The sequence below is a fragment of the Strigops habroptila genome, chromosome 11 (genome assembly GCF_004027225.2).
Source record: "Strigops habroptila isolate Jane chromosome 11, bStrHab1.2.pri, whole genome shotgun sequence".
Classification (NCBI taxonomy): domain Eukaryota; kingdom Metazoa; phylum Chordata; class Aves; order Psittaciformes; family Psittacidae; genus Strigops; species Strigops habroptila.
This window is the reverse complement of record NC_046360.1, coordinates 8,221,439-8,242,577: the sequence shown is the minus strand read 5'-3', so window position 1 is coordinate 8,242,577 and position 21,139 is coordinate 8,221,439. Positions and strand designations below refer to the sequence as shown.

At 43.5% G+C, this 21,139-nt stretch overlaps 2 protein-coding genes across 6 annotated transcripts in view; one reads left to right on the top strand and one right to left on the bottom strand.

Moving 5' to 3' along the window:
- ARVCF (ARVCF delta catenin family member) overlaps positions 1–3,317 on the bottom strand; it is a 279,202-nt gene extending 275,885 nt beyond the window's left edge. For 2 of the 4 annotated variants that reach the window (XM_030500611.1, XM_032920202.1), the window contains exons 1-2: positions 3,131–3,317; positions 2,310–2,673 (exon numbers count right to left, since the gene is read on the bottom strand). The gene's annotated coding sequence lies outside the window, so the exon portion shown is untranslated. Of the gene's footprint in view, positions 1–2,309; positions 2,677–3,130 lie in introns of those variants that run through there. The other 2 variants (XM_030500609.1, XM_030500610.1) reach the window with 2 other exon arrangements.
- The window catches only part of TANGO2 (transport and golgi organization 2 homolog), a 41,865-nt gene continuing 20,816 nt past the window's right edge, over positions 91–21,139 (top strand). The window contains exons 1-3 of one of the 2 annotated variants that reach the window (XM_030500646.1): positions 91–369; positions 2,892–3,017; positions 18,097–18,218. In XM_030500646.1, the coding sequence (XP_030356506.1) occupies positions 18,163–18,218 (56 nt within the window). In that variant the 5' untranslated portion in view covers positions 91–369; positions 2,892–3,017; positions 18,097–18,162. Of the gene's footprint in view, positions 370–2,891; positions 3,018–3,493; positions 3,576–18,096; positions 18,219–21,139 lie in introns of those variants that run through there. The other variant, XM_030500645.1, reaches the window with a different exon arrangement.

Genomic DNA, 21,139 nt, shown 5'->3' with positions numbered 1-21,139 from the left:
TCATTACAGGCACGCTCCGCACCGCATTGGCCGGCCGGACTGCCCGTCCGCGCGGAGCGGCGGGCAGCGAAGGGCGAGAGCAGGCGGAGGAGCCGCCGCAGCCCGGGGAGAAGCGCTCCCGGTGCGAGAGCGGGGTCGGGGCCGCCCGGACAGGCACTGCCGCTGTGCTGTCGGCAGGAGCAGCAGGGGCCGTGCTGCCACCTCACCGGCTGGGTGCACTGACTGGCCTGCAGCACGGAGCCATGCAGGACAGACGGAGGTCTCTCTTCTTGGGAAGCTAAAAGTGGGTACTTTTCCCTGCTGTAGACCGGGAGATTCCGGGCCCAGCTGATGTCTGAACCGAGTGCTGAGGCAGGTGCAGTGCAGCAGGTAACGCTGGCACCTGAGCCCTATGAATTTGTCCAACTTGACCTTTTCACCATTTGCGGTGGTCTGTGCGCTGTGATGGAGTCACCGCTCAGCCTCCTGAGCTGCCTACACCCCTATTTTATATCTAGTTATTTATCCCCTTCATTATTCTTATGTTCCTCCTTGAAAATATTTCCAGTGTTTTTCCACTCCTCCCAAACCGTGGGTGCCAGAAGTGGTGCAGTGCTCCACTGTCACCAGTGCTGTGGACAAAGGCAGCACCACTTCCCTCTCTCCCCCATCTATTCTGCATTTTATACGTTACAGGATTACATTAGTCACGTTTAGCACGGTATTGCCCTGAGAGGTCATGTTGAAACATTTATATATAGTAATAGCTAAAGTATTTTCAGAAGTACTGTTGGCCGAGCTAACCCCATCCCTGCAGTTTTTATTTCCAGATGCATTTGCTCAGATTTTCTGATATTAAAAATCCATTCTTTCTTCGACCAGGGCAATTTAATTGGGCACATCAAATGCTGCTGTAACTAATTAGCCATGTGAATTGTCCACTCATCTACTAAGCTGCAGATTTTACTAATAAAGATTTTACATCATCTAGACTAGTGACAGAGATAGGATCAGAGCAAGATCTGATCTCTAGTGTGCACTGGTGTCTCTCTCCTCTTCAGCAACCACTTTTTGAGAGCTCTCAGGGAAAAGATAATTAATTCAGTTAAGGTGTGGTTTATGCATTCCAAACAACATGCATTCCCCAGCACTTAAAATACAGAACAAAGGTTTTAAGTAAGTAACAGGACTATTTTTGGTTTTGAAACTAACTCAAGACAATTCTACAAGCTTTTCACTAAACTTCTGCTTGTTTTCTCCAACAGATGTTCTGCACTGGCAGGCAGTACCACTCTCTTCATTAAAGGCACTAGAAGTGGGTACAGAATCACTGCCTACTTGGGATCAGCCTATTAGAGTTTGACAAACAATGGGAGCTATACAGAGATCCCCTAGGACAGGGTCTGAAAGGACAACAATAAGTGAGCTGTTTTAGGCAGAACAAAAGTAGACACAAGAAATAGCAGAGTCTGAATAGCTACCAAATGCAGTATTCACAAATCCTTGCAGCAGGCTGGTTTTGTGAAGCCTCCTAAAAAACAGTTTTAAATTATTCTGAAACTATTGTAATTTCCCAGATATATTAAAAATTTAAAAACAAAAACAACAAATCAACCAACCAACCAAACAAAAAAAACCACCAAAAAAATCCCAACCAACCAGTAAAAACTAACAGTTAAACTTTAAGCCTGTGGACAGTTTTCCTTTTCTTCTTCCCATGAATGTAGCTCCTCCTGAAGGTATGCAGACCTATCATCTGCAGATTTTTAATGGGTATCAAGCATAGAAGCTAAATAATCTTTGGTCACAGTGATGAGTCTATACTTTGAGAAACAGAGTGACACCAAAGAACATTAATGTGCATGCAATTTACCTATTTTAATGTAATGAGGATTTAAAAATTTGTATAATTTTGTCTACTTACTTATATGTTCATAGAATCACTTAGGTTGGAAAAGACTTCATCAAGTCCAGCTGTTAACCCAGCACTGCCAAGTCCACCACTAAACCATGTCCCTAAGTGCCACATGTACACATCTTTTTAATACCTCCAGGGATGACATCTGCCACTTCCCTGGGCAGCCTGTTCCAATGGTTGACAACCCTTTTGACGAATAATTTTTTCCTTACATCCAATATAAACCTCTCCTGGCACAACTTATTGCCATTTGCTGTCATCCTATTGCTTGTTACTGTTTTAAATAACTCTGTAACTGAAAACATAAACATATTTTAGGTTTATACGTATCAAGGTTGATATATGTGAGTAATAACAATCTATTATTGTGTTTCAAAGGTAATAGTACAAAGAATGATGATAATACACTCACCCAGCAATTTTCATCAGTAGATCTCAGAAGACCTTGTGAAGGTCAATGCTATCATCCCATTGTTGATGGTGGAGAAAGAAAGTATTGAGATGAAGTTGCTCAATGTCAGATGCCAGGCCAGTTATAAAGCTAACAACTGATACAGGTTTTGTTCATCCAGGGTGAAAAGTTTTGCCTCACAAGCCACATTACAAGCTCATTTACACCTGGGAGTTCTTTTCTTTAGTGTTTTGTATCTTGTCTGTACTGAGTTTATCAGTGTTAGAACCTAGAAGAGCAATCAAAGATTTTCTGGTCTTCCCTTATAGGCTTCACCTTTAAACATTTCTAATTCACAGGCTCCACTGAAATCCTCTATTGCCACCTGTGAAAAAAATCAGAAATAAAGTTTGAAATCTTGTTTTGAAAACCCACAGGTAAGTTAGTATTTCACCATGAAAGGACAAAAAGGTGGCACAGATCCAATCCCAGCCTACATCTGCAGATCTAAGTACAATTACTGAATATATAATTCTGACCATGCTGTGCTTAATAACTGAAAGCAAATTTGACTTTGTCACTTGTGTTTTCCTCAATCCTCAGGAAAGCTGTCCTGGCCTGAATTCATGCCATTGCAAGCTCAGGGCTCAGTGACTTTGGCCTTTCCGGAAGCGGAGCCTCTCCTGAAGGTAACACACATCCCACACAGTGACCTGCTTCTAGAAATAGGTAAGTAGCTACACCCGAACTCACTGTCAACAACCCAGTCCCAGGTGTATCAGCCCTCAGAGGTACGAGCCCTTTGAAGCTCAGCCCAGGCCTTCGATGTTATTATTTCATACCTTGAAACAAAATACACTGGAAACAGGCTGAGGCAGCCAAGGTGCAGCCCATGTACTATCCAATACCAGGGTCTTATCCAGTCCACCGTAACGGGCACGGATATGTCGAAGGTGCCGTGCCTCTAGCACCCGGTAACACGGCACGACCAGGTCACTCCCGCCGTGGCGGCAACGCCTCAGCGCCGGGCGGGCAGCGGGAAGACACAGCCCCTCATGGCGCCCCGCCCCGCCGCGGCCAGCGGGGGAAACGGAGAGGGCGGCGCTCACCGGGCACCTGTGTGAGGACAACCAATAGCAGCTTCGGGAGGAGAGGCGGGAGATCCGCCCCCCAATAGAGTGCCAGAGGGTGGGCGGGGCGGGGCGCCCGGAGCCAATAGGGGCGGGCGTTGTTTTGAACCCCTCCCGGAAGCGGTGGGGATGTGCTGGTGTCCGCGGCGTGCGCTGGGTGAGTGCGGCTGCTCGCTCTGAGGGGGCGCGGGGCCGGACGGCCATGGCGGGGTCACCTCGGGCGGGAGCGGTGGGGGCCGGCTCCGGAACACACTGGGGTCGCCTCTCTGTGTTATGAATGGGGAGCCTGAGCCCACGGCGTGGCCTGGCTGGGGGCTAACGGGCTCCTGGGGGGATTATGTGTGCTGCGAAACAGCCCCGGCGGCGGTGGCGCCTTCCCCTCACAGCCTGTGGCGTGAAGGAGGATGTCGCACCGAGCATCTTTGCCTCAGGAAACGTTTGTCCTAAATCTATCTATTAGAATATGGTAAAGTGCTACCCAACGCTTGTTTCCTTATGGTTGTGCGATGGCATTTTGTTCTTGTGCTGGTAGCGGGTAGTTGGAACTTCCCTCATGAAAGAGTTTGATAAAGTAATCGTTTTAACATACAATGACCCTTTGATGCCGGTTTCTCAAGAAATAGTCACACAAAGACACTGAAAACTACTGATGTTTCAGTTTGTAGGTATTGAAAACAGTGGGTGTTTTCGAGAGATTTATTTTGTGATTGTATGAGGTCAACAGGGCACAGGCTGCTCTGAGGTACTCGATTAGGAGCTCACTCTCCACTGTGTATCATGCTGGTTTTAAAAGTTAAAATGTGTAACATATACTTCTTTTTCAGTTAAATTCAGTAACTTCTTGAAGGGGGTTGAGTTGTTTTCAGACTTCTCACAGTTCTTAGCAACATGTTGCAGTCTAACTGAATTTATCCTGGCTATGGCAGTGGTTCAAGTATCTCAGCTCTAGCTGAAGCCAATTTACTATTGATTTTAATTATAAATATTCAGTTAAAATTGTAAATTAAGTAGCTAAAGAGTGGGCTAGTATTTTTCTCTGTAATAGTTTTAGTGTGTTTGGCAATGCTTCAGTTATGTGCATCACTTGTTAACTACTTACACTAGTTCCTGATTCAGTAATAGGATATCTGCCATCATAGCAACTATATTCTTGAAAGTGGAAACAAGCAGACATAAACTGCTCCTGCAGTAAAGTCGGAGGCTTAGACACTAGTGTTGTGTTTGCAATGGTGAGAATAATTCCTGCTCAATTCTGATAGCAATCAGCCAAATTACTGTTACCATAGAATTGTTAGGGTTGGAAGGGACCTCTGGAGATCATCTAGTCCAACCCTCTGCCAAGGCAGGGCCAGCTAGAGCAGGTTACACAGGAATGTGTCCAGGTGGGGTTTGAATGTCTCCAGAGAGGGAGACTCCACAACCTCCCTGGGCAGCCTGTGCCGGTGCTCTGCCACCCTCAAATTATAGAAGTTCTTCCTCATGTTGAGGTGAAAGTTGTTGTGTTTTAGTTTATGGCCGTTGCCCCTTGTCCTGTTGCTGGGCACCACTGAAGAGCCTGGCCCCACTGTCTTGGCCACCTGCCTTTGAGAAATTTATATCCATTATTGAGATCCCCTCTCGATTTTCTCTTCTCTAGAGTAAACAGGCTCAGCTTCTGCAAGTTCTCCTCATAAGAGAGATGCTTCAGACCCCAGATCATCCTTGTGGCCTTAAACATGCATTATGGGCATGCTTCTTTTAAAGAGTACATAAAAATTACAATGAAATAAATAACTTTAACAGCAGAACTAACAAAATTCTGTTGTCCTTGGCCTATGTCTCCTAGAAGGATTCTTTAAACTCAAAGCAGTAAGTTTTGAAGCTTTTCTTGTATTGCAATGTTCGTTTTGTATCTGCTACTTTTAAAGAAATGAACGTGTTTTTTCTTAAGTGAGGATACTTGTGGGACTTTCTTCATCTACTTAACTGCTGTGGGTCCATGTATTTTTTCTTCTTGGTCCCTTCCTTCCCCCAAGTTTGTAGGATATCTGTCACCCTATGGCCCCTTTAAGTTTTGTTCAGGGTAGGTAGTAAGCTCAGAGTTACTGTAGATGAAGTGGAAAGAGTGGGAATAAAACCAGGTTTACATAAGTCATGATTGCAGCCTCATGTTGCAGGAAGTTAAGCTTAAGAATACAAGACCAGCTGTACTGGGTCAGGTCAAAGGTCCATATAGACTGATTTTTTTGTCTCTGGGAGAGTATAGAGGAACATCTCTAGGGAAGAGCGTAAGAACAGAACAAGTATAAATGATTCTTTCATTAGTATTTCCTCCAACTACTTATAACATAGACTTTCTATGAATAAGAAATGGAAAATGGAGTTTCTTGCCCCTAAAAAGGATTCCTAGCTGGTTCCTCACTGAAGAAAACCTAAAAAATTGTGAAAGCTGAAAATAACAGTCTTTGCCTAAAAGGAGGAAGAAGTCTAGCAAAAGGCTCTGGGTCTGCGGATCTGTGGCAGAGGAGAAGCTAGAGCTCTTGAGAAACTGGAGGAAAGGGTGTTCTGCTCCATCCTTTGCAAATGTTTTAAAGTATGGTGTGGTGAAAGTTGATGTTTACCAGTGTTCATTTCTCTTGGGAGCTGTACAGTGGACATAATCTAGTAAGAAGCCAGAGAGAGAAATTAAGGAGCTGAAAACAAAATTAGTTCATTGAACTTGGGAATGGCATGAGCCTTGCATTTTATTTTTTGTGTTTTCATAAGTTTTCTACTCTGTCTCTTGTGGTGAAGAATGACTCTTCTCTTTGGCAGGGTTACAAGCTCTAGGTTAGTTATAAATTGTGTTTATATGGAGCAACCTGAAAGGCATCAGATTATGGATCCATCTATTGCATCTCATCTTTAATGATTAGTAACACTACACAGGAGCATGTACTACAGAAGGGAAGTGCAAAAACAGATCAGTAAAATGTTTTGAAAATGCACCTGTAAGACATTCTTCTGTATGTGGGGAGAAGGTAGTTTACTTCTAAATACTAATCAAGCATCTCTTATTTCCCATGATTTTAAGGTTCAGTACAAAAAAACCCTCATTCCACTTCTGAAAGAAAATGCATCCAATTTTTTTATTCTATGGGCATTTGGGATTCTAATGCTCAATTTCCTTTGGGCAAATTCAAAAGAAGCATTAAAATAGTTTTAGACTCTGCTGGTCACAAGTTATTGTTGTGGTACATAAAACTATCAGAATGCAGTGACTAATGATCTTTAGCTGTCTCTTAGACTGCACCTAAACAACAGTTTTGGATCAGTTGAGAAGCAATTGAGATCACTGTGGTAACTGACAGATGTTATTTATGATGCCTCATTTGTGAAAACAAAATACATAACAAATGGCTTCATTTTTCAAAGGCTGCTACTGGGAGTTCTTAAGGGTAAAATGGTTTTATGCCAAATTGTGGACTGATTGCTTCTAATCAACCAAATGATGGTAGAACCCTATGAAAAGAACATACACAATCTATCATGATTTAGTCTCTTGATAGTCCTTCTAAATGCTACCTTATGCTGGCATATATCCACACAGGCTTTTAACAGATCCTTAAAATGAGTGAAACAACACACTGTACTGTCTAACAGAGCACAGTAGCACGGAGTAAGAGTGTTAGTTACTTTAATGTCACTTCCAAATCAGCAGTGCCATTTGGAGCAGAACACTTAATTACAAGATGTTTGTAATTCTTGTCAAGCTGGTTTGTGTGTATCAGATGTAACTTAGACAGCAAGCTAGAAACATATTACACAAATAGGAGATCGTTGCTATCATGTCATCCTTGATAAGTGTTGTCTTATTGACTAGGAGTAATCAAACTAGATTTTTTAAAAACTCACTATCCAGAGAGCAGTAAGTCTTCATTGTCTCCACATTAAAGTGGATTCCCCTCATGCACGTACTCTGCAGACTTTGTCATCTTGCACAGTGTGCATATTCTGGCTTGTATTGTCTTCAGAAAAGAAAACCAGAAGGCATGTGTTTTGCCACAACTTAGCCTTTTTTTGATTTTTCTTTTCTTAAGCTAAGCTGCCTCCTGTGTCTCTTGGGATAGTTCTGAAGACACATTTTCTGCTGAACTGGAGCTAGAAAGTCAGCTTTTGATCAAGCTTTTGATCAAGCTTTGGACTTGTAGGATTGAGTTGCAAGTGTGGAAGCCAGTGCTGACCTGATCTTTTTCATCTTCTCTTCTTGATCTGCAGAGACTCTAGCTGAATGATGAGAGTGCTGAGTTGAGCACATCTGCTTTGCACAGTGTGCTTGTCTCATCCCGTAGTTGCAGTAACCTCTTTTATGTGAATACGAGCTTGAAAGAATTACACCTGTATAAAGACTTTTTTATTAAATGTTTATTTACTTAGCATGTCTATGACAGCCTCTCTTCATTTGTTTCCCTTTTAATGTTAATTGTCTTAAATTTCAGAATATCTAAATTTGAGTGTGACTCATGACATGTTTTTATTTAAGAACTTCAAGGCTAACATCCAGCCCCGGGTATGAAAACACAACATGTCTGGCAAACGTAATGTCAGCTTTGATTGAAGAAGGTGCAAAAATACATAGGTTGTCTCCTTTGCCAGTGAAGTATTGCTGTTATTTTAAGGAGTAGCTCTGGTTTAGGTGGCTTAAACACTTCTGTCTTGTATGAGAAAAAAACCAAGGTTGGACTGTTTATATAGGACCTATAAACACTTATGTTTGTTTTGAGGCCGGCAGGTGGAGCACAAGATAAATAATGCTGGTTTGATATTTGGAGTTACTAAAAGCACAACTTCACTGTAATGGCATCAAGCAGGTTTGCTGGGGTGACAAAAAGATACTTCTGTCAAAGCAGTAGTACCTAATAACAATGCATATGGATCTAGAAAGGCATTGAAGTGTTGGAAATATTTGTGTGCCTAGATAATTGAGGCAAGTGTTAGAAAACAGCAGCAGAATAAGTTTGTGACTGGCAGGTTTTGCATAAGCTTTATGTTGACCAGTAACTCTGCACAAACAGCTGGGCTGAGTTGATTATTTGAAGGGAACTTGATAAATGAGCTAATGGAGCCTGAAATCTGTTCATTAAAATAGTAGTCTTGTGAGTGATTGTCAACAGGTTGGTTTTGTTTGTTTTTTGTTTGTTTTGTTGTTTGTTTTTGTTTTTGTTTTTGTTTTTTTTTTTAATTGAGTAATCTATTTAATTATCTGGTAGGACACCCAATGAATACTGGGAGCCATATCTCCATAGTCAGCAAGAGTAGTCAGTGACAGTTGCTCATTAAAATGATGTTTTATATCTCTGCTTTCATCACATGTGCTGCTTTGCGCTTTGTCAAAAAAATCCGAAAGTTTTAAGTATTACCTACCATATTCGTGCTGATGCTGGAAACTGATACCTCTCAACTGTTAGATTTGAAGGGGGATCTTTTCTGAGCTATGAGTGTGCTTTCTGAAAGAGTCTGACATGGCTTAGTGTTTACAAATGTCATTTGTGCTGCTCACACTGAGGAAAAGGTGAAAAGAAGGAAGTTATATTTCTGTTTTTGTGGAAGAGGGACCAGTGAACAATAGTGTACAGTATTACTGCAGCATGTTTCTTGCTCCATGAACAACACTGTTAATGCATTCTGTTTAATGTATTTTATGGACATAAGGTCATTTCTGATGGGCAGACAGTAACATATCCTTGGTAGTGGAAGTTGTAGTCCTTTACCTTCCAAAGGACATGCAAAGTTGTAATTATAATGGAACTACTTATTAACCTGAATTGTAAGTCACTATCTTATTTTTACAAGTTGCTCAACAAGTAGGCAAGAAATCACTCAATCTAAATGTATTTTTTTTTTATATGGCTTTTTGGTACATGTCTTAAAGACAAATAAAAACACTCTGAGATCACCAACCCTTTATTTTAGCAAATATAATATGCCCATTTTTTTGCTGGCTTCTAAGTAAGATTTTGCAACCTGGATAGGATCAGTCTTGTGCTTCCACTTCTTTTATGAAGACTTTTCCAGTACTAATTCAGATCCTTTTGGCATCAATGTGCCTGTCATCAAGTAATTATAAAAAAAAAAAAAGATAGATAAATCTGCATAAATGCTGCGGTTTTAGCTCTGCTTTTGGTAATATGATGTAGTGTAGATCATCCATTTCCTGGCATCTCTTAAGGTAAATGATGGGGAAATTAAAGAGCAGGAGATACACTTTTTACATATGTGAAAGTATGGTTGAAAATACTACTTTTTGTGCAGAAGTTGCTTCAGTCAGTGGGTTGCCCGGGTGGCCTTAGAGTTGTGATGTTGAATTCTGCCTGTCCTCCCCACTTTGCCTACTTTGAAAGCTCTTGCATGGAGAAAACTCTTTGTAGCACTAAAACACAGTTATATGTGCTCGGGTGTGTCGTGGTTTGAGCCCAGCCGGTAACTCAGAACCACACAGCCGCTCGCTCACTCCCCCCCCCCCCCCCCCCCTTCTTCCTCCCCCCGCTCCCGGAGGGATGGGGAGGAGAATGGGAAGAATGTAACTCCCACGGGTTGAGATAAGAGCAGTCCCGCAACTAAGGTATAACACAGAACCACTACCGCTACCACCAATGATAATAACGATTAGTGAAATAACAAGGGGAGAGGATACAATTGCTCACCACCCGCCGACCGATACCCAGCCCGACCCGAGCAGTGATCAGGGCCTTCCGGGTAACTCCCCCCGGTTTATATACTGGGCATGACGTGCTGTGGTATGGAATACCCCTTTGGCTAGTTTGGGTCAGGTGTCCTGTCTCTGCTTCCGCCCGGCTTCCCCTCCTCCCTGGCAAAGCATGAGACTGAGAAAGTCCTTGGTTGGAATAAACATTACTTAGCAACAACTAAAAACATCGGTGTTATCAGCGTTGTTCCCAGGCTGAAAGTTAAAAAACACAGCACTGCACCAGCTACTAAGCAGGAGAAAAATGACTGCTATAGCTGAACCCAGGACAGTATCCACCCCTTATTCCATACCATTCACGTCATGCTCAGATCCCACATCTCTCAGCACACCATCACCCCTGTCCCATATATACACATATATATACACCCACACCCACACACAGAGAAAGATATCGTTCCCTAGTCCATGGACCAATCCCTGTAAAATTGCTGAACTCATCCAGTCCATGATGTCAGGCTCCATCTCTTGTAATAGTCTTTCAGGGCAGGAGGGACGGTACATAGTGTTGGGTTGTTGCCTGCTGATGATACCGCCAAACTCATCTGGTCACTGCTGAGCTCGTCTGGTTTCCTCAAAATTCATTCTTTGTTGAGGTGATGATCGGAGGGAAGTCAGGGTCAATGGCTGGTGACCTGAAGATATCTAGCTGGTGGGCTATAAAAGTGTTATAGAGCAGGCAACAGCGTACAATTGAATTCATTGGCTGTTTTCCCCCAAAATCAAATCCCCTTGAGGTACACATCGGACTTCCCCATCTTCCCGCATTACCCACCAAGTATATCCAGGTCCCTGAGCAAAAGCGACCCCACGAGTGGGTTTGCCTTTACCTGAAGCAGGAATAACCCAGACTGTCTTCCCCAACAAATTCTTTATGTGCACCACAGGAACTTTATCCCCCTCTACGGTACGTAAAAGTTCTGATTGGGCTGGGCCAGCCCTGTTGGCAGATCCCCTACTGTTGACCAACCAGGTGGCTTTTGGTAAATGTGTATCCCAGTGTTTGAAAGTCCCACCACCCATTGCTCTCAGTGTAGTTTTTAACAGCCCATTGTACCGTTCGATTTTCCCAGAGGCTGGTGCATGGTAGGGGATGTGGTATACCCACTCAATGCCATGCTCTTTGGCCCAAGTCTCTATGAGGTTGTTCCGGAAATGAGTCCCATTGTCTGACTCAATTCTCTCTGGGGTGCCGTGTCGCCACAAGACTTGTTTCTCAAGGCCCAGGATAGTGTTCCGGGCAGTGGCATGGGACACAGCGTATGTTTCCAGCCAGCCGGTGGTTGCTTCCACCATGGTAAGCACATAGCGCTTGCCCTGGCGGGTTGGTGGGAGTGTGATATAGTCAATCTGCCAGGCCTCCCCATATTTGTACTTCAGCCATCGTCCTCCATACCAGAGAGGCTTTAACCGCTTGGCTTGCTTAATTGCAGCACATGTTTCACATTCGTGAATAACCTGGGCAATAGTGTCCATCGTTAAGTCCACCCCTCGATCACGAGCCCATCTATATGTTGCATCTCTGCCTTGATGGCCTGAGGTGTCATGGGCCCACCGGGCTAAAAATAATTCACCCTTATGTTGCCAATCCAAGTCCATCTGAGCCACTTTAATCTTAGCAGCTTTATCCACTTGCTGGTTATTCTGGTGTTCCTCAGTGGCCCGACTCTTGGGTACATGAGCATCTACGTGGCGTACCTTCACCACCAGGTTCTGCACCCGAGCAGCGATATCTTGCCACAATGCAGCAGCCCAGATGGGTTTACTTCTGCGTTGCCAGTTGCTCTGCTTCCATTGCTGCAACCACCCCCACAGGGCATTTGCCACCATCCATGAGTCAGTATAGAGATAAAGTACTGGCCATTTTTCTCGTTCAGCAATGTCCAAGGCCAGCTGGATGGCTTTCACCTCTGCAAATTGACTCGATTCACCCTCTCCCTCAGCAGTTTCTGCAACTTGTCGCAGGGGACTCCACACAGCTGCCTTCCATCTCCGATGCTTTCCCACAATACGGCAGGACCCATCAGTAAACAAGGCATATTGCTTTTCACTCTCTGACAGTTCATTATATGGTGGGGCCTCTTCAGCACGCGTCACCTCCTCTTCTGGTGACATCCCAAAATCTTTGCCCTCTGGCCAGTCCATGATGACTTCTAGAATTCCTGGACGACTGGGATTTCCTATTCGAGCTCGTTGTGTAATTAGTGCGGCCCACTTACTCCATGTAGCATCAGTTGCATGATGTGTAGAGGAGACCCTGCCTTTGAACATCCAGCCCAGCACAGGCAACCGGGGTGCCAGGAGGAGCTGTGCTTCAGTTCCAATCACTTCTGAGGCAGCTCGAACCCCTTCATAGGCTGCCAGTATCTCTTTTTCAGTGGGAGTGTAGCTGGCCTCAGATCCTTTATATCCCCGACTCCAAAAGCCAAGGGGTCGACCTCGAGTCTCCCCTGGAGCTTTCTGCCAGAGGCTCCAGGTAGGACCATTCTCCCCAGCTGCGGTATAGAGCACATTTTTCACATCTGGCCCGGGCCGTACTGGTCCAAGGGCTACTGCATGAACTATTTCTCGTTTAATTTGTTCAAAGGCTTGTTGTTGCTCAGGGCCCCATTTGAAATCATTCTTCTTCCGGGTCACGTGGTAGAGAGGGCTTACAATCAGACTGTAATTTGGGATGTGCATTCTCCAGAACCCCACGACACCTAAGAAAGCTTGTGTTTCTTTCTTGTTAGTTGGTGGAGACATTGCTGTTATCTTGTTGATCACGTCTGTGGGGATCTGGCGGCGTCCATCTTGCCATTTTATTCCCAAAAATTGAATCTCCTGTGCAGGTCCCTTGACCTTATTCCGTTTTATGGCAAAACCGGCCTTCAGCAGGATTTGGATTATTTTCCTCCCTTTCTCAAAAACTTCTTCCGCTGTATCACCCCACACGATAATGTCATCAATGTATTGCAGGTGTTCTGGAGCTTGCCCCTGTTCCAGTGCAGTCTGGATCAATCCATGGCAGATGGTAGGGCTGTGTTTCCACCCCTGGGGCAGTCGCTTCCAAGTGTACTGGACGCCCCTCCAAGTGAAAGCAAACTGTGGCCTGCATTCTGCTGCCAAAGGGATTGAGAAAAAATGCATTGGCAATGTCAATTGTGGCATACCACTTGGCTGCCTTTGACTCCAGTTCATACTGAAGTTCTAACATGTCCGGTACGGCAGCACTCAATGGTGGTGTGACTTCGTTCAGGCCACGATAGTCTACTGTTAATCTCCACTCTCCATTAGACTTTTGCACTGGCCATATGGGGCTATTAAAGGGTGAGCGGGTCCTGCTGATCACTCCTTGGCTCTCCAGTCTGCGGATCAGCTTATGGATGGGAATCAAGGAGTCTCGGTTGGTGCGATATTGCCGCCGGTGCACTGTTGTGGTCGCAATTGGCACTTGTTGTTCTTCGACCTTCAGCAACCCCACAACAGAAGGATCCTCTGAGAGACCGGGTAAGGTGGACAGCTGCTTAATTTCCTCTGTCTCCAAGGCAGCGATACCAAAAGCCCATCTATACCCTTTTGGGTCTTTGAAATACCCTCTCCTGAGATAGTCTATGCCAAGGATGCATGGAGCCCCTGGACCAGTTACAATGGGGTGCTTTTGCCACTTCCTCCCAGTCAGGCTGATTTCAGCTTCCAGCATAGTTAACGCTTGGGATCCTCCTGTCACTCCAGAAATAGAAATGGGTTTCACCCCTTGATACCTTGATGGCATCAGAGTACACTGTGCACCGGTATCTACTAGAGCCTTATACTTCTGTGGGACTGATGTGCCAGGCCATCTGATCCACACAGTCCAGTAAACCCGATTATCCCTCTCCTCCACCTGGCTGGAGGCAGGGCCCCTCTAATAGTGATCACAAAATTCTCCACTTCTGTCTTGTAGAAAGGGATTAGTATTCCTTATCACAGGAGCTGGAGTAAAATCAGCTCTTTCGCTCCATCTGGGAAACTGCTCGCCAGAGACTGGAGCAGCAGCTTTCCTGGGAGGATCATCCTTGACCATTGTTCTCCTCTTCAGTTCACGCACCCGTTGCTCCAGAGCTGAAGTAGGTTTTCCATCCCACTTTCTCATGTCTTCTCCATGATCCCGCAGGTAAAACCATAGGGTGGCCCGTGGCGTGTACCTCGTATATTTTCTTTCTCGAGCAGTAGGGCGCCTTCTGTTAATAGCTGAGACATGGGTTGGTACGCGTGGAGAGCTGGATAGATCGGATAAATCGTCTCTCAATTGTTTGAACTCCTGGGACAGTTTTTCCACAGCTGAAATGATGGAAGGGGTGAGATTGTCTTCGAACTCTCGGAGTTGACGAATCAGGAAATCCACTGTTGGTGATACTCCGTCATTCCAGGTCATTGATGCCAATGTGTGGGCATACGATGATGGCGCACTCCGTGTAAGTTTCCGCCACATGGGTCGTGTACATTCGACTTCATCTGGGTCTACGGATGTGTTCCTGGAATCCGGCCTACGATAGATCATCTCTATAATGGCTGATTCCCTCAGGGACTGGATGCCTTTCTCTATCGTGGTCCAGTTGGCTGAGCGATTCGTAATATCGTCTTTGTAGGGAAACCTTTCCTTCACAGCTGCCAGGAGCCGCCTCCAAAGACTGAGGGCTTGCTTCTCTCTTGCAATCGCTTTGTCAATTCCTCCTTCCTTAGCAAGTGATCCCAGCTGCTTGGCTTCCCTACCTTCTAGTTCATGACCGTCGGCCCCATTGTCCCAGCACCGGAGCAACCAGGTGACAATGTGCTCCCCTGGAAGACGGGTGAAATCTTTTCGCATATTCCGTAGTTCGGTTGAGGTCCGGGGTCGAGAAGTGACCTCTTCTTCTTCTTCCTCTTCCTCTGACCCACGTAAGTAGTAACTCTTGTTCAGGTGCTGTTGCATATAGTAATGGCACTGGGTCTTCATCTTTCTTCGCTTCGCGGGTTGCTCTTTGTGCCTTTCGTTTGCTTTTGCTTACAGGGGCAACAGACATTGTCACAAACTGGACATTTGGTTTAGCTGCAGTGTTTGTCACTGTGGTTGGAGTGGCTGCAGTGTCTGCCACTAGGATTGGAGTGGTTGCAATGTCTATTGCTGGGGTTGGTGCAGCTGTTGTGCTTGGGAGTTGAGTAGCACCAACAGCTGCATTATCTGTTGCTGTCGGGGTTTGAGTAGCTACTGTGCTTGTCACTGGGGTTGGTGTAGCTGCAGTGCTTGGAGTAGTCATATTGTCTGTTGCTGTCGAGGTTTGAATAGCTACTGTGCATGTCACTGGGGTTGGTGTAGCTGTGGTGCTTGGAGTAGCTATATTGTCTGTTGCTGTCGGGGTTTGAGTAGCTACTGTGCTTGTCACTGGGGTTGGTGTGGCTGCGGTGCTTGGAGTAGCCACATTGTCTGTTGCTGTCGGGGTTTGAGTAGCTGTTGTGCTTGTCACTGGGGTTGGTGTAACTGCTGTATTTGAAGTTGGAGTAGTTGCGTTGTCTGTTGTGGTCAGGGTTTGAGTAGCTGTTGTGCTTGTCACTGGGGTTGATGTAGCTGCTGTACTTGGAGTAGCTGTGTTGACTGTTGTGGTCAGGGTCTGAGTAGCTGCTGTGCTTGTAGTTGGCATAGCTGCGTTGTCTGTTGCTTTGCCATCAGATCCAGAGACATTTTTTTCCCTTTGAAGGTGCTGGATAGTGTTGAGCAGGGCTCTGTAGGCATAGGCCAAGCCCCAGCACGTTGCCAAAATTTGTCCCTCTCTGGTATAACCAGGACGACAGCACACCTCGTTTAAGTGTTTTACTAGTTTTTCCGGATGTTGCACTTGTTCAGTGGTGAAGTTCCAAAGCACTGGAGGGGCCCACTGGCCTAGGTACTTGCCCATACTATCCCACACACCCTGCCACTCATAACTGTCCAGCCTCAGGGAAAATCTCCTGGTGGTCCTCCTATATCGTCGTCTAACCCTAGACCAGATTCGAACCTGATACTGCTGAATTTTTGACATTAAACGAAATAGGATGTTCCTACGACGGGATGGCCGTGGGTAAAACACACTCCGTATGTTTGCCAACATGCTGATCCCCAGCACAATCAGCAGGCAGGTTTCAAGGGTACTCAAAGGCCATCTAAAACCTTCAGAACTCTCAATTGCTGTTGCAAATAGGCTGGTGGGGGAACGGGGGGTGAAAGAGAATGCTTCCTTCGTAAGTTTACCCCCCGAGGAGAAAAAAAAAGATATGCAATTGCTAAAATATTTCATTATATACCTCCCAATGTATAGTGGTGATGGCCACGCTGGAAGCACAAACCAGACCAGTTTCATGATCAATGAGTCTATTGTATTACAAGTCATTACCATGAAGTACAGTGAAACAAGAACCTTAGCCCAGGCCCCCCAGCCGATAAACGCTAAAACAGCAAATAGTGGCTGTAAGTAAGGTACAACATGCTGAAACTCTGAGATCAAGCGCAACACGTCTGAGAGCCAAATAATCACCATTGTGACGAGTAGTAACAATGAATGCTTATCACAAATATGATTAAACACACTCTGGTCAGATCTGTCGTTATCTCAACCTTTCGAGCCCCACGTTGGGCGCCAAAAAGAACTGTCGTGGTTTGAGCCCAGCCGGTAACTCAGAACCACACAGCCGCTCGCTCACTCCCCCCCCCTTCTTCCTCCCCCCGCTCCCGGAGGGATGGGGAGGAGAATGGGAAGAATGTAACTCCCACGGGTTGAGATAAGAGCAGTCCCGCAACTAAGGTATAACACAGAACCACTACCGCTACCACCAATGATAATAACGATTAGTGAAATAACAAGGGGAGAGGATACAATTGCTCACCACCCGCCGACCGATACCCAGCCCGACCCGAGCAGTGATCAGGGCCTTCCGGGTAACTCCCCCCGGTTCCTATACTGGGCATGACGTGCTGTGGTATGGAATACCCCTTTGGCTAGTTTGGGTCAGGTGTCCTGTCTCTGCTTCCGCCCGGCTTCCCCTCCTCCCTGGCAAAGCATGAGACTGAGAAAGTCCTTGGTTGGAATAAACATTACTTAGCAACAACTAAAAACATCGGTGTTATCAGCGTTGTTCCCAGGCTGAAAGTTAAAAAACACAGCACTGCACCAGCTACTAAGCAGGAGAAAAATGACTGCTATAGCTGAACCCAGGACAGGGTGGTAGCATTCTGGTGTTTGTTTTAGGAGCCACAAAAAGTAAAGATCAGGCTGCAGTTATTTTATCAGAAAAAAATTCATTCAGGGCAACACAGAATATTTGAAAGCTGGTCTATGGTTTTGAAATAGAAAGCACTTTTGTCATGCCATCTGAGCATGGCCAGAATTTTAAACATACCACAAGTGCTGGAAACTATTCATCAGATGTATGCTCTGGTCCAGTGTATTTTTGTTTATACCTGGTGGTTTTCCCTGATGGTAAACAATAATACTTTCTCCTTCTGGACTTTAAGAATAGCTTGGCCTGAAGTATACTTTATTTACAGGTTTGAGAGTGTCTTTGATCAGGCTTTTTCCAGCTTCTGCAACAGTTTGAGTCTTATTTTCTCCTTTGTTCTTACAGAAGCGTTTTGTCTTACTGAAGACGGGGAAAACAGTAGTGGTACTTTTTTGGTAATGAGCAGAAAATTATATAATAGTCCTTCTTTCATGTATTGGTAACACTCTAGACTGACAGGATTTTCCTAAAGCTTGTTTCTTTCCTAGGAATCTGAATTAGCCAAGCATAACTTTGAAACAACTACCATAAGAATTTTGGTAGTAAACCATTCATTGAACTAAATCTATTTTGGAAGTCCTGCTTTATTTATTTTTACTGTGGGCTATTAGTGAGAACATTGCAATCTTTAAGCTTCACCCTAGAAGCAAGGTTTTATTTTTATGATCTGTAGTATAATAGGTAATCTTTATTTTCTTTGTAGGCTATTGCAGAATGACCTTGCATTAAGCCTTTGTGGAAGAAGCAAGATTTAAACCTCAATTCTTCAATGTGCATCCTTCTATTCAAATTTGACCCCCGACCAGTTTCAAAAAATGCATACAGGTAAAGATGGTTCTAGTTAAAACAGACTTGTTTCTATAACTTTTTTTTATGCAATTTCTTTTTGTAGCCAAAGTTTGAATTACAAACTCAAGTCAGTACATATGTTCAATTATGCTTTTGTAATGCTTAACTGCATGATTTTCCCCATTGGAGGACTTACTGTAACCTTTTGAGAACCCTTTGTTTTTAGACTGTGTCAGAAGACTTGGGCTTTGCAATCATGGACCTTTTTCTGGTGATCTATCATGTCATGCAGGATGAATCCTTTAAATATTGTAATGCAGAGTCTGAAAGTCCTGCCTTTTACTTCTATCGTTTAAACCAAGGGGAATTGCGTGTGTTTGGGGCATCACAGCTGTAGCTGTACCCTTCTCTGTAGTAGGGTAGATATGTTTAGGGCTTTCAGTTTGAAACCAACGATTTGAATTTATCCAATTTGCAGTCTTGTAAGCCAAGAGACAGTACACTATGACACACATGGTCTAGTGTGAGGTGTCCCTGCCCATGGCAGAGGTTGAAACTAGGTGATTTTAAGGTCCTTTCCAACCCAAACCATTCTATGATTCCCCCTCCCCCAAATCTGCTCGCAACTAAAATTTTATGTTGAAATTTTATTTCAGTAAAGTTAATTAAAATTTTAGGTAATTAACTAATAGTCATGTGTATGAAACATTTAGCCAAAAGCTTAAAACAAAAATAAGAATCCATGCTTCTAGGTGAGTTTTACCGGATGTGTTGATATCATACAGTGAGTTTCCCAAACATTAAAGTTCCTGTAATAATTTTCTCTCTCATTACAGCCCTCAGTTTTAAAAGTTCATACCTAACATCAGTATCTTTGAGTACATGTAATAGCACTTAAGGCCAGTGAGAAGACTGTAGAGTTCTATTGCTTTCTGTATTTATACATACTGTATAGGTTCCATATTGCTTTGTGGGAAATAAGTATTGGCATTCATCCAGAAGCTGTCAAAGTCAGTATGTGCAGCAAATCATTGTGCTTTTCATTGACTTGTTTTTCTACCCTTTTATATTGAGAAGCAGATGCCATTCTATAGAAAGAAAGGAAATGAGAACCAAAACTTCAGTTGTCCATAGAGTGCATTCCTTTCTCCATCTGGAATCTGCTTTAAAAAGGTTTTTATTTATGATGTGACTGGTGCTGAATTAATGTATCCATTTATTTGGTCTGACTTACTTTGTGTTGGTATTTAGCAAAAGACAGATTCATCAATTTGATCTCTCTTGGGAGAATCCTTTGGATATAAACTGTAGTTGTTTGCCAAGTGAACTTTCTGCCATGATCAATATTTAGAAGTAAAACTTGCAGTAGTTTGCTTGCTATAAAAAATTGCATTAAGATTGAAATTATTGATTTATAGGAGAAAAGAACTTGTTATCAGTGTCAAAACAGGAGAAGGCTTTTGAGATGTTTTGGCTCAAATTCAGGAATATTTAATTGTATTTAACATTCTCAGTACCCTTTAAGTTATGTCTTGCTCTATACCTCAGAGATAAATTACTCTGAGCCATCTGTTTTGGTGGAAAGTGCCAGGCCATAGTGTTCTTAGTGTCTGATTTTAACATCAGATGCATAACTTTAGTCCCCTTTTTTTCATTAATACACCATAACTAAATCTTTCTGTTTTTCTTTATTCAAATGTTGTTTCTTAAATTATTCCTAAGGTTTTTTTTTCACCTTCACCTCTGCTTTCTGAAGGACATTGGTTTGAGTATCAGCTTGGAATGGCACCCTGCCTTCCTAATTCTCTGAACAATATTAGAACCATTAGACCAATTTAGACCTCTTTATACTAGTCTCTTGCTAAGTGTAATTTTTCCTGACAACTCGTGTGTGTTGCATTGTGCTACAGCTCTGCTTATTTCACTGTCAGGTCCTGGAATGGTTTTCCCAACCAAAAGGGCATTCCTATACCTGCAGACATACCAATTTATCTATTCACATTAAATTGGGCATCTACAATTACTTTTCTTGCTTTCTTCTACGTTGCATCTCTAACTAAAAGAAAATGTCTAAAATAGACATTCAAAGTTGAAAAGACAAACTGCATATCACTGGCCGTTTTCTTGTAGCCAGTAAACTTTCTCAAACTAAGACATGATCTCCATAGCACTTAAGAGAATTTTCCATCCAGGTAGACTGTGAGTTCTAGAACAGTACATTGGCCAATTTTCATGAGCACCTAATTAATCAAAAAGCTTAGAGTTCACCTTTGTGATATGCTAATGAATCTATTTTCCTGTACCCTTGCAACTTGCTCCTTTTTCCTCTGTGTTCTCTCTACAGGCCTATTTGTAGTAAAGTTTAGTGCGGTGTAACAAGCACTTTACTGTAGTCTATTATTATTGTCAAAGGTAACAAGCTGCCTTTACATCTTTGTGAACTATACTGTGTGCGTCTTACAAATAAATACATGTTTCAAGCTTCAAAGCTATAATCAGAGTCTCTTTTATGGAACTGAATTACATTGTAGGAAATTGCTTTAATGGAATGATTTTTCATGTTTTCATCTCTGCCTCAACATTAAAATAAATCTTAATACGTAAATCCTCATACAGTTGAATTATTTTAGTTATAAAAATAGCTGAATAGGCTTTTTGCAATTTATTAGAAGATGAGGGTCACTTAGTATTGCTCTTTTTCAGTGTGATTATGTTTCATAAAAGACAAAATTAAGCTATTTTGATTATAGCCATCCTGTATATGAGCTTTGTGCTAAACTTAGGAGCCTGTGTATTAAATTTGAGATGCGGAATATTCAGTCACGCCAGAAAAACTTTGCTTATTTTTGGTATTTAGATAATATAAACAAACTGTGGTTTCCTGTTGAGAATTATTGAAGGCAAGATATAATTGGAGCCTCAGGAAATGAGAAATGCACTTCAGCCAAACTAGTTTT